We start from the raw sequence: 19,279 nt of genomic DNA, 5'->3' as shown, positions 1-19,279 counted from the left end.
TTTTAATATTAAAGGGGTAAGTATGGAATACATTTTTTATCCTACCTGTAAATAATCATTTACAATTATTTCTGATTCTTCACTCATAGGTTACCGGATCTATTTAGTTATACTATAAAAATGTTTCCTCCACACGTAGTCATCCGAATTAGAATATTTTCACAATGAAACAAGTACAGTTGGCAAGAAAATGCCCTTTGACTAAATTGCGAAGCAATGATACTCTTAACATGAAAACACCAGAGGCTGGCTAAATTCTTTACAGAACACTTTATTCAGTTTACACAAATCAAATGATTATTTATAAACCTGATACCTTTCTTTCTCAGCATTTGATTCCATACAACATAATCACAACCTACTACCCAGTGACTAGAGATTTACAAATTTAACATAGACAGAGAATGAAAAAATACTTTTATACCAAAGTGTGTAAATAATAATTCATTTATAGTTATTAATCTGCCGGCCTTGCTTTCATTTCAATTGTATAAATTGACAGTGCAATTCAGGCTTCATATTGTTCAGATTCACTTGCTATACTTTAAATCTTTTTCCGAATTTTCCTTGCGGTTATTTCTCCATTGGTCAGAGTCTAGAAGAAATGAGACAAAGGACATAAATGAAGCACTTCAAATGTAAGTTTAACGTTAATCTTAACATATCCCAGTGTAGGTGAAGCAAGGAAAGAAACAGAATGTGCTGAAATTGCCCTGTTGGCTGGCAGTATCTGCAAATAGAGAATTAGGTTGATGTTTCAAACAAAAGAAGCACTTTTCTTTATAAGACTGTAAGCAAAAGCATGAGGGTAAATAAGATCAGTTCCAAAATTAAGAGTAAGGTCCGACAGTATCTAAGAATAAATAACCTAGAGGATTTATATCTACTGAAATTTGCAAGCTATTGAGACTTCATAATCCCATTGAATTCAGAATGTCCTTTGGCTGTTTCTACCGGTTTTACTTCTATTTACTTTTTAAATAATTGCCAAATATGAAATCAGTCAATATTTAAAAAAAAATTATACAGAAATTATTAAAATACATTTTTTAAGTAAACAAAGTAGCTTTATAGTATTTTATTTTGGCATATTAAAACTACTGCACCCGGTTGTCATGGGCTAATGTGAAAGTAACACTTTACCATGAGTTGAAGAATCTCAGAAAACACATTATAAATCCTCTGACAAAGCATGAAGCTGTTTAGGATCAAATGGTTGTGGTGGTTGGAGATCACTCATCTCATCTTCAGCATAGCACTGCAGGAGTTCCTCAGGGTAATGGCCTAGGCCCAACCATCTTCAGCTGCTTCGTCAATGACCTCCCTTTCATCAAAAGGACAGAAGTGGGGATGTTTGCGGATGACTGCACAATGTTCAGCACCATTCGTGACTCCTCAGATAATGAAGCAGTCCATGTCCAAATGCAGCAAGACCTGGGCAATATCCAGGCTCGGGCTGACAAGTGGCAAGTTACATTCGCACCACACAAGTGCCAGGCAATGTCCATCTCCTATGAAAGGATCAACACCGTCCCTTAACATTCAATGGCATTACCATCGCTGAATCCCCCACAATCAACATCCTGGGGGTTACCATTGATCAGAAACTGAATTGGACTAGCCATATTAATACTGTGGCTACCAATGCAGGTCAAAGGCTAGGAATCCTAGGGCAAGTAACTCACCTCCTGATCCCCCCCCCCCCCCCCGCCCCCACTCCCCCAAAGCCCATCCACCATCTACAAGACACAAATCAGGAGTGTAATGGATATCTCTCCAGTTGCCTGGATGAGTGCAACTCCAACAACACTCAAGAAGCTTAACGCCATCCAGGACAAAGCAGCCCACATTATTGCTCCCCCTTCCACAAACATTCAAACCCTCCACCACCGACGAACAGTGGCAGCCATGTGTATCATCTACAAGATGCACTTCAGTAACTCACCAAGGTTCCATAGACAGCACCTTCCAAACCCATGACCACCACCATCTAGAAGGACAAGATCAGCAGATACCTGGGAACCCCACCACCTGGAGGTTCCCCTTCAAGTCACTCACCACCCTGACATGGAAATATATTGCCTCTCCTTCACTGTCACTGGGAAAACACCCTGGAACCTCTTCCCTAACAGCACAGTGGGTGTACATACACCTCAAAGACTGCAGCGGTTCAAGGCGGCAACTTACCACCAACTTCTGAAGGGCAACTAGGGGATGGGCAATAAATGCCGGCCTAACCAGCGACGTCCACATCCCGTAAATGAAAACGACCTCGTGGAAGTGATAGGTCCTTTAAGATTCATTACACCTCTTAAACTATAGTAAACACTTCTATGGCTTTCTATAAATGTGTGCAATCTTAAGTTATGGACAATAACAAAAAACTTATCATTACATAGCACTGTTAACATGGTAAAATGTCCCAAAGCACTTGAGATGAAGATTTGACATTGATCCTCATAAAGGGATTTTAGAACAGTGAACAAAAGCTTGATCAGAGAAGTAAGTTGTAAGTAACAGCTTAAGGGAGAGAGAGAGAGAGAGAGAGAGAGAGAGAGAGAGAGAGGCGGAATGGCAGAAAGGTTTCAGGAGGGAATTTAGGATGATATTTAAAATTTAACTGCGTAGAATCATTATCTTAAGAAGAACAGTGAGGTCAATTTTCTCCTGGGGCAGATTTTGGGTGGCTGACCGGATTATGGGAAGCTGCCTCTTTTTGAGGACCAAGTCTCATCAGCATTGCGCCAAAGGGCTGCAACCAGAGGCGATGCTCCCGGGGCAGCTGGCCAACTTGGAACCATCACAAAATCAAGTGGCCCAGTTAAACTCTGGCTTGGAAAGTAGTTCCTAGGAGATCCCAATCTTTTGCCTGGGCGGGGATGTTATAATGGCAATGGCCCCACTTCTGACCCTCCAAGTCTGACAAAAATATAGTCAAATCTACTTTCCTTCTCCCCAGCCACCTGTTAATACCAGGTGTAGGATGCACTGTGCAACCTCTCCCAACTCAATCCAAAAACGTCAAAGGGGTCCCACTGACCCACTAGCCACCTTTTAAAAATCGAGTGGGTACCCTATTCAGGCAGCTGCCCAGGACCTCAGAAAACTTTCAATGGCCAATGTACCGGCGGCAAGGGAACAGTAATCCACTTTCACATTGTTGTAGTTCCGTTCGACTGGAGGCTTACAAATTCAACTGAAAGTTCAATTCAAGATAGTTTTGTCTGTCGACCTTTGTGATAAATATTGGAGAATATTTGTACATGATTATTAATTCCATCAAGATCAAAATCAGGCAGGATGTAAAACTAACATTGCCCCTGATCCAAAAGGGGCAGAGTAGGTTAAAATTTCCCCTGTCAGTTCAGAAGAATTTTCCTTCACATGGTGTCTTCCTTGATATTTAGGTATCAGTCAAACAGGCTGCACAAGCCCTTCCATTGATGTGTTTGTGTACAGATATCCATTAAATAGACTGTTGGTACTGTCTGTAGCCTTTAATTTGGAAGCAAGTTCATTATTGCTTAGCCAGTTAGGGAATTTAAAAATGCCTGTACCAGTGCCTTTGATCCTAGGTGAATGCATTGTGTCATTTTGGATAACTTGGGGCATCCATCATAACTCTTTGCTGGTTTGAGTGTGTTATCTATGGCCTTTATATGATTCGTGTTCTGGTCCAGTAACTAGAATGATAGTATCTCCTGTTTAATTTATCATAGCAGAATGAGCTCAAATGTTATTTTATTCTATTTTGGTTTTTAAAATACATGCATTGATAATGTGTCCATGTACTCACTTGAAATATCAATACAGGAAATAACTAAATTAAACTTCAGAACTGAATACTCAAGTCTGTGATTTGGAAAGAGGTTTCCAGAAACCTAATGTGATTTCCTGGCACTCGCAGAATTGTGCCATTGATAAATCTGTGAGTAATCTCAAAGAGCAGCTCCAAATCCTTCAATGCCAGTGCCAATAACAACAGCAACTTACTTCAATCATTTTGTCTCCACTCAGCTCCATGACTGCAGTCAGTCCCTCCATTGTGATGACAAGCTTATTCTCACCTCCGAGCTTTGCCAAAGCCTTAAAGCAAACAACAAGATAATTAAAGGTTCCTCAAAAGTTTTTTTTTAAAAAACAGAGTAGTGTCCCCAATGTTCTCCACACTTCATGACGAATTTACAAGACTAATCATTGATAACGATGGGCAAAACTTTGATTTCTACATCCGTAAGCTTAGCCATTTTGGATGTAAAAAAGATTGTTCTATCTGAACGTATCCCCTAAATGGTGAAGAGTTAGAAACAGTAGAGGTCCAAATAGAGAAGCAGCGGGTTAATATACATAGGTCAGTAAAATGTCATGGACAAGTACTGAAAATAATCAAAAAGGTTAATGGAATGCTTGCCTTCATACCAAGAGGATTAGAAGACAAGGGGGTAGAGATTATGCTCAAATTATACAAAGCCCTAGGTCCAGCACACCTGGGGAACTGTGTTCAATTCCTGGGTTTGACTCCTGCCACGGCTGATGGTGAAATTTTAACTCAATAAAAATCTGGACTTAAAAAGTCTTGTGATGACCATCAAGCCCACGTCAATTGTCGGAAAAACCCATCTGGTTCACTGATGTCGCTTCGGGACGGAAATCTGCTGTGCTCACCTAATCTGGCCGACAAGTGAATCCAGATCCACAGCAATGTGGTTGACTCTTAAATGCCCTCTGGAATGGCCTTGCAAGTCACTCAGTTCAAGGGCAATTAATACAATAAAACCAAGGGTTAAATCACAAGCAGAAATTACACAAACTAATGCTGTATTTCCTGAAAGTTAGAAGGTCAAGAGGTGATTTGATTGAAGTTTGCTAAATATGAAGGAATCATACATACAATTTACAGTGCAGAAGGAGGCCATTCGGCCCATCGAGTCTGCACTGGCTCTTGGAAAGAGCACCCTCCTTAAGCCCACGCCTCCACCCTATCCCCGTAACCCAGCAACCCCACCTAACCTTTTTTGGTCACTAAGGGCAATTTATCATGGCCAATCCACCTAACGTGCACATCTTTAGACTGTGGGAGGAAACTGGAGCGCCTGGAGGAAACCCATGCAGGCACGGGCAGAACGTGCAGACTCCGCACAGATATTGACCCAAGCCGGGAATCGAACCTGGGACCCTGGAGCTGTGAAGCAACTGAGCTAACCACTGTGCTACCATGCTGCCCGAATCGTCGGGTGAATAGAGAGAAACCATTTTGGCTTGTTGGAGAGTCGAAGACTGGGCTGATGGCCTCAAAATCAGAGCTAGATCTTTCAGTAGTTCGGATACAATTTACATGCAAAGAGTATGGAAAAAATATAAAGTATGGAACTCTCTTCCATAAACAGCAATTGATACCAGGTCAATAGTTAATTTTAGTTGAGAGACGGATAGACTTTTGTTCACCAACGGTATTGGAATATTGTGCCAAGGTTGAGTTAGATGGAGTTAGGTCACTGATGATAATCAGCCCTGATCTCACCGAGTTGCAGAACAGGCTCAATAGGCTAAAGGGCCTACTCCTGTACCCAATTTCCTTCCAGTGAGTGCAGCATTCCCTGATACTGCCGATGTATGCTTTTCTTTTAACTTCAACAGTTGACGGCATTAGTTAGCCCATGCGCTTGGGCTGGCGTGAAGCTTGATGCCTGAATCATATGTGTGCAGAGTTTGTAATGGCCTGAGGATAGTTCTGAAGGTTTCAGATCAAAGATTTAATATTAAATGTAGATGTTAATGTAAGTATTAAGCAGAAATTTTCAAAAGAAAAATATTTGAATTTCAGTATACATTTTCAGGGTTTCATGAGCCAAATATTGAAGATAGGAAGGTATTGAATAGGAATTGAGGAACAGAAATCATGGAAGACTTTAAAACTGGAAAATAGCTACGTAAGAATGGGTGAAAGACAAGAGAAGTAATTAGAGATGTGGATAGCCAAATACACCATTGAACTCTGTTCCAGACTTGTTTCAACCATTGGAACATCACTCATGAAATGCAATTGAACAGGATGAAATAATGGGCGGGATTCTCCGGTCTGTCAGCCGCGTGTTTCTCGGCCGCGTGCCATTCGCTGGTGGCTGGATTCTATCTTCCCGCACTTGTCAATGGGATTTCCATTGTAACCACCCCATGTCGCCGGGAAACCCGCTGGCGGGGCTGCACTGTCAGCGGGGAAATTGAATCGCCGGAGAATTCCGACCAATGTTTCAAGGAATTCACTCAGTCATTTTTGGGCTTCACGGGAGCAAAACTGAAATGTGACCAGTGGTTTTCTGCCTTTCACAGACCCTCAGACATGGAGAGTCACACATGGACCATTGGAGGGAGTTGGCTTGTTAGACTGAAAGCTTGCTCAAAAGTGTTCTTGTGCTTCTACAAAAATTGAGTAATCTTACCTGGACTCTGTGACCCGTGAATGACACAAACTCACTCTTTTGTCCAATGGTCAATTCATTGGTAATCACTTTGCTACCATAATTGTAAATGACTTGAAATGAATTGCCATTTTGCACAATTTCAATAACGTTGCCTAGGTCTTTATATTTCGGAATTACTTCATCTGAGAGTCCTAGCAAATAAAAACAAATGCAAAATATTTCAATATTTATCCAAGATAAAAGAAAAGTCTTTCCAGATCTCCTAAGTGTTAGTGAAAAGGAATGGAACATAGGCTACATGAAAGGAATGCGAATATTCTGCTCTGTGACTCACCACAAACACAAGACAAATTTCTGTCCTCTGTTTTATCGCAGGAAGTTACATACTCCCAAACTCTATGTGCTCTAAATAAGGCCAGGATTTTCTGCCCCCCCCTCCTCTGCAGTGAATGTGGTGAGCCATTCAAATGTCTGTGACTTCAGCAGTACCGGAGAATCCTGCTAGTGGGATATGGATGTGGTTGTCTAGACCAGCATTTTTTGCCCATCCCTAGTTGCTCTTGAGAAGGTGGTGGTGTATTGCCTTCTAGAACTACTGCAATCTATGTAGTGTAAGTACACCCACAGTTAGGGAGGGAGTTCCAGGACTTTGGCTCAGTGACAGCGAAGATGCAGCAATATATTTCTAAGGGAAAGTTTCCAGGTGGTGGTGTTTTCACGTATCTGCTCTCCTTGGCCTTTTGGGTGGTAGAGGTTGGGGGTTTGGAATGTGCTGCAAAAGGAATGTTGGTGAGCTCCTGCAGTGTATCTTGTAGCTGGTACACACAGCTGCCACTTGGGAGTCGGGGGTGGATGGGGTACTAATCAAGTGGACTGCTTTGTCTTGGATTTTGTTGAGCTTCGTTGAGTGTTGTTGGAGCTGCACTCATCCAGGCAAGTGGAGAGTATCATACTCTTGACTTGTGCCTTGCCTGGATGATGAACAAGGTGCCAGGAGGTGAGAATTCCCAGCCTCTGACCTGCCCTTCTAGCCATATTTATATGCCTGGTCAGTTTTTAGTCAATGGTAACAATTGGATTCACCGATGATAATGTCATTGAATATCAAAGGGTCAGAAAGTTTAACGAATGCAGAATAGTTTGATGCAGGTCAGTTATTAAAAATGAACACAGCTCCTAATACTTAAATACATTTTAAATTTGGTCACTCGTGTTTTCTCACAGTTGTCAATCCTAAGATTTCTGTGATGTTAACAGCCCCTTTGCATCTTGCTGGAAGTTTGAAAAAGGCAAGAAAGAAGTTTTAAATTGGAGGGCAGACTTGCGTGCATACACACGGCCTTGCTGATATTTACCATAAATTATTTTAAGGAAATTGAAACTTCTTTTGCTTCAATTCTACGCAGCACTGTACAACGCTTCAGATTAAAAAAGACAAGACTGTGATTGGATCAAATTTTAATTCCTACAATATATAACTTATATAGATATTACAAAACACAAAACCAAACTGCTTACTTAAGCCCATTATCAGGATCGATTCCGGGCAGTACGGTGGTTAGCACTGCTGCCTCACGGCGCCGAAAACCCAGGTTTGACCCGGCCCCGGGTCACTGTCCTTGTGGAGTTTGCACATTCTCTCTGTGTCTGCGTGGGTCTCACCCCCACAGCAAAAAAAAAGATGTGCAGGTTAGGTGAATTGGCCACACTAAATTGCCCCTTAATGGGGGAAAAAAAAAAATAATTGGGTACTCCAAATTTATAAAAAAAAGAATCGATTCCATCCCCATAATTGCAATTGGGCAGCACAGTAGCACAATGGTTAGCACAGTTGCTTCACAGCTCCAGGGTCCCAGGTTCGATTCCCGGCTTGGGTCACTGTCTGTGCGGAGTCTGCACGTTCTCCCCGTGTGTGCGTGGGTTGCCTCCGGGTGCTCCGGTTTCCTCCCACAGTCCAAAGATGTGCAGTTTAGGTGGATTGGCCATGATAAATTGCCCTTAGTGTGCAAAAATATTGGGTGGGGTTACTGGGATAGGGTGGAGGGTGCTCTTTCCAAGGGCCGATGCAGACTTGATGGGCCGAATGGCCTCCTTCTGCACTGTAGATTCTATGAATTATTTACTACGCTTCCATTCCAAGGATCTTTGATGGTTCTGTAACTAGGAAGTAAACAGTTTGTTGTCTTTGGAAAGGAAGAGAGAATTGGGACAGGTGTGCCAGCACAGCTTAATTTGTCAGCTACATTTTCCTGAATTCCTTGTCTCACACACATACACACACACATTGATGTATGCGATCACTTGTAAAATTGCAACAATTGTCTTCTCTTTTTAAATTCTGTTAAATCTCCTTCCAACTTTCTCTCCATTTTTACTCCACAGGTGTATACATCACCCAGAGGCTGATTTGTACCTGCTGCTGGGAATGACATGACATTGGCCTCTCCCTCTAACTTTCCCCCTTTTCAGAAAGCCTCCATTCAGCATGGCCTCCTAGTGACGTCACTGAGTGCAGGACCTTAGTACAGATGCAATTCATGTGCGTCTGGCCACCTGTTTGTGCTTGCAGCAAATTGGTGCATGTGACATTTTTGTATTGGTAAGTATTTTTAGGGTGATGAGTATTTTTATGAGTTAGCAGGTGGATACAATTAAAAGGTGTTACCCGTCTTCAAACTATTGAGATACAAAGAAAATCTGCTAGGATAGGAGAAAAAGCTTGCAACCAAGAAATAAAAAGTATTTGTTTTTATGGAAAATGATTAAAAAGCGGAGATGGAGGGCAGCACGGTGGCGCAGTGGTAGCACTGCAGTCTCACGGCGCCGAGGTCCCAGGTTCGGTCCCGGCTCTGGGTCACTGTCCGTGTGGAGTTTGCACATTCTCCCCATGTTTGTGTGGGTTTCGCCCCCACAACCCAAATGATGTGCAAGGTGAGTGGATTGAACACGCTAAAATTGCCCCTTAATTGGAAAAAATGAATTGGGTACTCTAAATTTATATATAAAATAAGAAAAAGCAGAAATGTGAAGAATCAAATAAATGGTAATATTGTACAGTGTTATTATAACAACTAACCCAGCATTAACTCAGATTTGCATAAAGAATGTGAAACTGGATGATTACCTAGCTAAACACTCGAGCAGGAAAATACAAAGCAACTAAGCCGATGTAGTTGGGAGGGATTAAACCTCAAAGAGAAACCATTTAGAAATTGATGAGAAGGGATTCAAGAATTGAGCCAAAGTATCAGAGTTCAGATCACGCATTTCCTTTTCTGACATTGAATCACAAAATTAGAGCACCGTGATGTTAAACGGCCAGGAACAAACAGCACCCAGTGCTGCAATTTACATTCCATCCTTTGCTAGATCATTAGGGGAAAGCTTTGTTGCGTTACGGGGTTTTGAAGAAAAAGTGAAGTTTCAGTTCAAATTCTCTGGTCATTTCGTTTTGTGACAGGTACCTTTTTTTTTTCCTCAGGTCCTGCAGCATCCTGTTCAATAATCACACATATGTTTCAGCTCCCTGCATGGTGAAATGCAGCACCTTTGTATAATTGCACGATTCTACAAATCGTATTTGTACATATACTTCGTAACATGGGGTGACTGTGCCAATCTGCAATCACATTTTCAAAGTAGGTGTTGTCCTCCAGAATCAGATGGGTGAACTATGGTTCAGCCTTTTGCTGCTTTGCCATCAATGGTATTTTACGCCAAGCGCAAAGATTTTTAAATGGAAAATGACATAAGGTGCAAGTTAAGCTTACCCAGAGCTTTCATCAGTTCTTCAAAGTTTTCCTGACTCTCCAATTCGTACTTTCCGTTGAACGCCATTTGGAATGTCCTTGCTGCGATTTAGGCAAGAGCTGGTTCTGCAAAACAACTGGCAGCTCAGCTGAGTTTCGAAACATAGAGTGAGTAACTCCTTGAAAAGTAATATAATCACGGACTCCCAGGCTATCAAGCACTTTGAACCACCACCAAACAAGATGGTAGTTTTCTGTTTTTACAGGATTACCAGCGGTAACCCAGGGGACAGGCAATGGAAAAAACAATACAGCTGATGCTTGTTTTTGAACAAAAGCAATGAAAAAGGTGTCACTATTTATAGTGTGGCCTATAATTATTATATTTTCTAGCTGATGATTATATGTCACCCGAACCATTGGTCTTTGCTGTTGAAATTAGGTAAAGGGCCACTGAAGCATTCAAAGGCACTAATTCATTCATTTCCTAAGACATTTAAAGCAGCCCAAAGGTGCCAATAAAAGATTAGCCACTGCTAATGATTTTTAAGGTTAGATCTCCCATGCGGCACTTCAATGGAGATGAAAGGACCAGCTGTATTCTCCCAAGCTTATAAACACCTACTGTTCCATATGGGAACTTTGAAACATTTATTTATGTCAGACTGGGATCTTACTGCACCCAATAAAAAATCCAATTGATGTGAAACTACTATCAGGGTCCAGTGGACGTTCACAAGAATGATCCCTGGAATGAAGAACTTGTTGCATGAGGAACGGTTGAGGACTCTGGGTCTGTACTAGTTGGAGTTTAGAAGGATGAAGGGGGAATCTTTTTGAAACTTACAGCATACTGTGAGGCCTGGATAGAGTGGACTTGGAGAGGATGTTTCCACTGGCAGGAAAAACTAGAACCAGAGGGCACAATCTCAGACTAAAGGGACGATTATTTAAAACAGAGTGTTGGGCTATGTAATTTGGAATAACACAAGCTGCCACTTGATGCAGTTTTGAGTAAAAGATGCTCCAGACTTTGAAGTGAGTTCAATGTGTTTTATTGAACTATTAGCACAACTATTGAACTAGCAATGAGTTCGACTCTCTGCTAATCTAAATGTAGTAACTCAGTCTAACTGAACCAGCCTTGCTCTGAGCCACGTGCTGGGGTGTGATGCTGAGGATACACCCTGTCTCACTCTGTAGATGTTGGTCTGTGGAAAGAGGCGGGATGTGAGTGCCTCATCCCTTTTATAGTGAGATACCACCCCCGGGTGTCCTGACTGCTCATTGGTCGTGTTCTGTTCTATGTGTTCATTAGCTGCATGTTTGCATATCATGACATCTCCCCTTTTTTTATGTTTTGTTGGCGTATGTGAATATATTGACATGTGAATGAGTCAGTCTAACGTGACTGACGGAGAACAACAAAACAGAGCAAACAAAACAAACGTTCACAAGTCCAGTCTCTGAGGCTTGCATCTGATCCTGGTCGACCGCCGGAGAGGTGGCGGAGGGGACGACGGCGCCTTGACAGGCGGGATGGAAGCCTGACTGGTGGCCTCGTGGTGCGAGGTATCAGGAGGTGGAAATTCAACATATGGAAATGGAGGAGAAAGTGGTTGCGGGCAGGCAACTTTGCGCAGTGCCCGTCGATTCCTTTGCACGATGGAGCCATCAGCCATATGTACAACATAATAGTGGGACGCGGCCTGTCGAAAAACGACAGCCGGGGCAGACCACCCACCATCCGGTATCTGGATCCTGACAGTGTCTGCCGGGGATAGCAAGGCCAGATCGGTGGAATGGGCATCATAGCTCTGCTTTTTAAAAAATATATATATATTTTTATGGAAGCATTTGCAAAATTTTTATAACAATAACAAAACAATAATAACATAAACAATCACATGGTCAACTAGACATTTCCCACCCAACCCCTTCTGTACATCCCTTAACCATATTGCACCTACCCGCCCCCACCCACCCCCCCTTCAGAATGCTGCTTCTGCTGACATTTTAATTTTCCCCGAGAAAGTCGACGAACGGCTGCCACCTCCGAGAGAACCCCAGCATTGACCCCCTCAAGGCAAACTTTATTTTCTCCAGCTTGAGAAACCCCACCATGTCACTAACCCAGGTCTCCACACTCGGGGGCTTCGAGTCCCTCCACATTAGAAGGATCCGTCTCCGGGATGCCAGGGAGGCAAAGGCCAAAACGTCAGCCTCTTTCACTCCCTGAACGCCCGAGTCTTCTGACACTCCAAAGATCGCTATCTCTGGACTCGGTACCACCCGCGTACCTAGCACCTTGGACATTGCCTTGGCAAACCCCTGCCAGAATCCTCCAAGCTTCGGGCATGCCCAAAACATATGGACATAGTTTGCTGGGCTTCCCGCACACCTCGCACATCTATCTTCTACCCCGAAAAACTTGCTCATCCTCGCCGCCGTCATGTGTGCCCGGTGGACCATCTTAAACTGTATTAGACTGAGCCTAGCGCAGGATGAGGAGGAATTAACCTTGCTTAGGGCGTCCACCCACAGACCCGCCACTAGCTCCTCACCTAGCTCCTCCTCCCACTTGCCGTTCAGTTTCTCCACCGGGGTCTCCTCCACCTCCAACAGCTCCTGATAGATATCAGACACGTTCCCCTCCCCTACCCAGGTACCGGACACTACGCTGTCCTGTATCACCCGGGGCGGGATCAACGGGAAAGCCAACACCTGTTTCCTCAGAAAGTCCCGGACTTGTAAATATCTGAAACCATTCTCCGGCGGCAGCTTGAACTTGTCCTCCAGCGCCTTCAGACTGGGAAAACTCCTGTCTCTGAATAGATCTCCCATCCGTCTAATTCCTGCTCTCTGCCAACTTCGGAACCCGCCATCTATCCTACCCGGCACGAACCTGTGTTTGTTACAAATCGGGGTCCAGACTGACGCACCCTCCACCCTCTTATACCTCCTCCATTGCCCACAGATCCTCAATGCCGCCATCACCACCACCGGACGAGTGGAGTAACGGGCCGGCGAGAACGGCAGAGGTGCCGTTATCAGTGCTCCCAAACCGGTGCCTTTGTATGACGCCGCCTCCATCCGCTCCCATGCCTCCCCCTCCCCCATTACCCACTTCCTAATCATCGCTTTGTTCGCCGCCCAGTAGTAGTTGCAGAAGTTTGGCAGCGCCAACCCGCCCTCTCCCCCGACTGCGCTCCAACAACATTTTCTTCACCCGCCCATACAAAGCCCAAAATAATCTTATTTACCCGCTTGAAAAAGGCCTTAGCGATGAAGATGGGGAGGCACTGGAAGACAAACAGAAATCTGGGGAGCACGTCATTTTCACGGTCTGCATCCTCCCCGCCAGCGATAGCGGGAGCATATCCCATCTTTTAAAGTCCCCCTCCATTTGCTCCACCTGCCGGGTTAGGTTGAGCCTATGTAATGCCTCCCATTTCCGAGCCACCTGTATTCCCAGGTAGCGAAAGCTCCTCTCTACCATCCTGAGTGGCAGCTCCTTCAGTCTCCTCTCCTGCCCCCTTGCCTGGATCACGAACAATTCACTTTTTCCCATGTTCAATTTGTACCCCGAGAACCTGCCAAATTCCCCCAAGATCTGCATAACCTCACCCATCCCCTTCACCGGGTCCGAGACGTTAAGAGCAGATCGTCTGCGTACAGCGAAACCCGGTGCTCCGCCGCCCCCCCCCCCCCACCCCCGAACCAGCCCCTGCCACTTCCTTGACACTCAGTGCCAAAGCCAACTGCTCTATAACCAGAGCGAACAGCAACGGGGAGAGGGGGCACCCCTGCCTCGTCCCTTGGTGTAGCTTAAAGTACCCTGACCTCAGCCGGTTCGTCCACACACTCGCTACCGGCACCTGGTAGAGCAATCGCACTCAGTCGATGAAGCCCACACCAAACCCAAACCTACCCAGCGTCTCCCAAAGATAATCCCACTCCACCCGATCAAACGCCTTCGCCGGGTCCATCGCAACCACCACCTCCGCCTCCTCTCCTTCTGAGGGCATCATAATTATATTCAAAAGCCTCTGAACATTAGCATTGAGCTGCCTACCCTTAACAAATCCGGTTTGGTCCTCCCCTATCACCCCCGGGACACAGTCATCTATCCTAGTGGCCAAAATCTTAGCCAGGAGCTTGGCACCTACATTCAAAAGCGAGATCGGCCTATATGACCCATATTGCTCCAGGTCTTTTGCTCGTTTAAGGATGATCGAAATCGAGGTCTGCGACATTGTTGGGGGGGGAAGATTCCCCTCTCTTTAGCCTCATTAAAGGTCTTCATCAGCAGTGAGCACAACACCTCTGAGAACTTCTTATAGAACTCTACCGGGTAACCGTCCGGCCCCGGAGCCTTGCCCGACTTCATGCCCTCCTCCAGTCCCTTAACAATTTCCTCTGCTTCAATCGGGGCCTCGAGCCCCTTGACCAGGTCCTCCTCCACGCTTGGAAACCTCAACTGATGCAGGCGGGGGTTCAGACTCATATAGTTTGCGATAAAATTCTTTTAAAACGTCGTTCACCCCCCCCTGGGTCCAAGACCATGTTATCCTCCCTATTCCTTACTCCCCCAATCTCCCTGGCTGCTTCTCTCTTCCTAAGCTGATGCGCCAACATCCTGCTCGCCTTTTCCCCATATTCGTAGACCACCCGACTTGCTCTCCTCAACTGCTCCACCACCCTCCCCGTGGTCAACAACTCAAACTCTGCGTGTAGTTTCCAACACTCCCTCAGGAGCCCCGTGTCCGGGGACTCTGCATATCTCATATCCACTCGAAATATCACCTCTACTAATCTCTCCCTCTCTGCTCGTTCCATCTTTTCTCTGTGGGACCGAATCGAAATTAGTTCCCCTCTTACTACTGCTTTCAGAGCCTCCCAAACCACCGCTGCTGATACCTCACCCGTATCGTTTGTATCCAGGTAATTCAGAATGGACTTATTCACCCGCCCGCAGACCGCTTCGTCCGCTAACAACCCCACATCCAGTCTCCAGAGCGGGTGCTGCCCTTTCTCCTCATTCAACCGCAAATCCACCCAATGTGGGGCATGATCAGAGATTGCAATCGCCAAATTCTCCGGCCCGCCACCTTTGGAATTAGCGCCCTGCTTAGAACAAAAAAAATTAATGCGAGAGTAAACTTTATGGACTTGAGAAAAAAACGAAACTCCCCCGCCCTCGGCTGTTCGAATCTCCACGGGTCTACACCCCCCCCCCCCCCCCCCTGCTCCATAAAACCCCTCAACTCCTTCACCGCGGCAGGCCTCCTTCCAGTCCTGGATTTTGACCGGTCCAGATTGGGATCAATAACCATGTTAAAGTAACCCCCCCCATGATCAAGCCATGAGACTCTAGGTCCGGGATCTTGCCTAACACCCGTCTCATAAATCCCACATCGTCCCAGTTCGGAGCACCACCCGCACACCCTCCTGCTTACCATAATATATCTACCCCCTTATCTGCCACAATTTTTCTAGCCTCAAACGCCACCCGCTTGCTGATCAATATCGCTACCCCCCTGGTCTCTGAGTCCAGCCGAGAGTGAAACACCTGACCAACCAACCCCTTTCTCAATCTTGTCTGATCAATAATCTTTAGATGTGTCTCCTGAAGCATTGCTACGTCTGCCTTCAGCCCCTTTAAATGCACAAAACCACAAGCCCTTTTGACCGGCTCATTCAAACCCCTCACATTCCACGTAATCAGGCTGCGCTCCCCCTCCTCCCCCGCCCACTAGCCATAACTTTTTTTGGCCAGCCCAGAGCCCGTGCCCCCCGCTTCCACATACTCCCCCACAAGCAGCAACCGCCCTCATCCTCCCTTTTGTTCCCCGATAATAGTTCCTCCCCTGTCAGCGAAGCAGCCTCCCCCCTCCATCCCTCCACCCCCCCCCCCCAGTAACAGCCCCCGAAGCCTATTCCCCCAGGTCAAGCACCATCTTAGCACATGTGCACTCCCCACCACGCTTCCGAGAGTCAGCTGACCCATGCTGACCCCGACAGCCCCCTCCCTTGGTGCCAAACAGTCTGGCTCCCTATTGTTTGTACCCCTCACCCGACATGCATAAACCATTTAAAAACATTGCAGTCCCCAGTAAGTAAACAACCTCAAGTAAAAGAAATTAACATAAACCAATGCAGAAACAATTGCTTGAAACCAGACCCAACCTCCCACAGAATAGCACCAACCTCGTGGGCCCCCCTCTCCCCTCCACATCCAATCTCTGCAAGAACAAAGCACCCTCAAACCACCACCCCAGCCCAATACTTTACACAGAACCACATACACTCTTATTTGAGCCGATACAAGAATTATAAAAATTACAAACCGCCGCCACATAACTCCTTCAAAACTTAAGTGTCCTTTAAGATGCTTCCAACTTCTTTTCCTTGATAAAAGACTATACATCATCCGGTGCCTCAAAGTAAAAATGCCGGGTTTCTTGTGTAACCCACAACCGCGCTGGATACAGCATCCCGAATGTCACCCCCTTCTTGAAGAGGATCGCCTTCACCCGGTTAAACTCAGCACGTCTCTTGGCCAGCTCCGCCCCCAGGTCCTGGTAGAGGCGCACCTCGCTGTTCTCCCAGCTGCTGCTCCGCTCTTTCTTGGCCCACCGCAAGACAAGTTCTTTGTCCGAAAACCGGTGGAAATGCACCACCATGGCCCTCGGCGGGTCATTCGCCTTAGGCTTCCTTGCGAGGGCTTGATGCGCTCCGTCCACTTCCAGGGGCCGAGAAAACGCCCCGGGCCCCATCAGCGCCTCCAGCATGCTCGCCACAAATGCTCCGGCATTCGACCCCTCAATTCCTTCAGGGAGGCCAACGATCCTTAAGTTCTGCCTCCTGGACCTGTTCTCCAGGTCCTCCAACTTCTCCTGCATTCTCTTGTGGCGCTCATCCAACACCTCCACCTTGTGCTCCAGCACGGTTAGATAGTCCTCCTGACTGGATAACTTCAGCTCAATTTCTTATATCGCTTTCCCTTGGGCCGCCTGATTCAAAACCACTTGATTGATCGCAGCCTTGATCGGGTCCAGCGTTTCCTTTTTCAGCTCAGCGAAACAGTCCTTAAAGAACTTCATCTGCTGCTCCTTAGACCACTGAGCCTCCGCTCCCTGGTCCTGAGCCTCCGCTCCCTGGTCCTGAGCCTCCGCTCCCTGGTCCTGAGCCTCCGCTCCCTGGTCCTGAGCCTCCGCTCCCTGGTCCTGAGCCTCCGCTCCCTGGTCCTGAGCCTCCGCTCCCTGGTCCTGACCCTCCGCTCCCTGGTCCTGACCCTCCGCTCCCTGGTCCTGACCCTCCGCTCCCTGGTCCTGACCCTCCGCTCCCTGGTCCTGACCCTCCGCTCCCTGGTCCTGACCCTCCGCTCCCTGGTCCTGACCCTCCGCTCCCTGGTCCTGACCCTCCGCCATGCTGCGCCGCGGTACCAGCTCCGACTGCTTCACTCTATCCGGGCTGAGTCTTTTCACATGACCACTTCTAGTCCAATTAGCCATACATCGGAGGGGGAATCCTTCTTAATATCGTCCACTACACCGATCTATCCCATAAAGTCTGAGAAAAGTCAGGAAAAAAGGTCCGAAAGTCCGTTTCAGGTGGGAGCTATCGAATGTGCGACCTACCCTTCCATGGTCACCACCAGAAGTCATAGCTCTGCTTTTGATGGTCTCTGAGCAGCTGCACCTTCTGCAGCACCGGGAGGTGATCCAGGTCAGGCAGGTGTATGGCTGGAAGCGTCGTCCGCAGATCCCTGTTCATCAGGAGTTGAGCCGGCGACATACCAGTGGACAATGGAGCCCTGTACGCGAACAGTGCAAGGTGTATGTCGGAAGCAGAGTCTGCAGCCTTGCAGATACGCTGTTTCACAATGTGCACCCCTTTCTCGACTTTTCCATTGGACAGCGGATAATGTGGACTGGAGGTGACATGCTGGAAATTGTATGACCTGGCAAACGTGGACCATTCGCAACTGTTAAAGCATGAACCATTGTCGCTCATGATGGTGATTGGGATGCCACGCCTTGAGAACGTCTCCTTACAGGCTTGATGACGGTCCGAGAGGTGAGGTCCGGGAGCTTCAGCATCTCAGGGTAATTCGAGAAATAGTCGATGATCAATACCTAGTCACGACCATTCGCAGGAAAGAGGTCGATGCCAACCTTGGACCACAGAGAGGCCACCATGTCATGCTGTTGGAGCTTCTCCTTGCTCTGCGCTGTCTGGAACCGCTGACAGGTCGCACAGTTCATGACCATGTTTGTGATGTCCTGGCTGATGCCGGGCCAGTAGACAGCTTGCCGGGCCCTGCGTCCGCACTTCTCGATGCCCAGGTGTCCCTCATGAATCTGGCGCAGCACCAAGCTCTGGAGACTGAGCGGAATTACAATCCTGTCCAGCTTGAGGAGGATACCGTCAATCACCATCAGGTCATCCTTCACATTGTAAAGTTGTTGGCACTGTCCTTTCTGCCAGCCATTGGTCAGGTTGTTGATGACGCGCTGCAAGAGGGGGTCTTTGGCTGTCTCATCACGGATGAGAACTACCTTCTCATCTGTCGCCGGGAGAGTGCTAGCACACAGCTGCATCTGCGATTCGATGTGCTGGATGATCTCCAGCGGCTCACTGGACGAGGTGACGGAGCGGGACAATGTATCAGCGATGATGAGTTCCTTGCCAGGGGTGGTCACCAAGTTGAAGTCATACCTCCTAAGTTTAAGCAGGATTCTCTGCAACTGAGGCGTCATGTCATTCAGGTCCTTATGGATGATGTGGACCAGAGGCCTATGATCCTTCTCGACAGTGAATGTTGGCAGGTCGTAGACATCATGAAATTTGACGATGCCGGTGAGAAGACCCAAGCACTCCTTCTCAATCTGAGCATATCTGGTTTCAGTGGGCGTCATCACCCTTGATGCGTAGGCTACTTGTGCCCAGGATGATGTGTCATCTCGTTGAAGCAACACCGCACCGATGCAATCCTGACGCACATCTGTGGATATCTTTGTCTCCTGGTCCGGGTCGAAGAATGCCAGGACTGGTGCAGTGGTGAGCTTGGCTTTCAGCTCCAGCCACTCTGTCTGGTGTGCC

General features: G+C 46.7%; 1 protein-coding gene across 2 annotated transcripts; it reads right to left on the bottom strand.

Annotated features, from left to right (window-relative positions):
- Positions 1-255: 255 nt before the first annotated feature.
- LOC140395577 (fatty acid-binding protein 1, liver-like) lies at positions 256-10,380 on the bottom strand. Of its 2 annotated transcripts, none has more exons than XM_072483529.1 (4): positions 10,193-10,380; positions 6,441-6,613; positions 3,994-4,086; positions 256-595 (listed from the first exon to the last, which is right to left on the bottom strand). In XM_072483529.1, the coding sequence occupies exons 1-4, from the start codon at positions 10,257-10,259 to the stop codon at positions 545-547; spliced, it is 384 nt and encodes a 127-aa protein (XP_072339630.1). In that variant the 5' UTR covers positions 10,260-10,380; the 3' UTR covers positions 256-544. The 2 variants fall into 2 exon arrangements, with proteins under 2 accessions (XP_072339630.1, XP_072339631.1); XM_072483530.1 differs by lacking the exon at positions 10,193-10,380 and adding an exon at positions 7,941-8,090.
- Between the last annotated feature and the right edge of the window lie 8,899 nt (positions 10,381-19,279).

The sequence above is a fragment of the Scyliorhinus torazame genome, chromosome 18, assembly GCF_047496885.1.
Source record: "Scyliorhinus torazame isolate Kashiwa2021f chromosome 18, sScyTor2.1, whole genome shotgun sequence".
Classification (NCBI taxonomy): domain Eukaryota; kingdom Metazoa; phylum Chordata; class Chondrichthyes; order Carcharhiniformes; family Scyliorhinidae; genus Scyliorhinus; species Scyliorhinus torazame.
The sequence above is the reverse complement of the archived record's forward strand: the minus strand, read 5'-3'. Positions and strand labels throughout refer to the sequence as shown.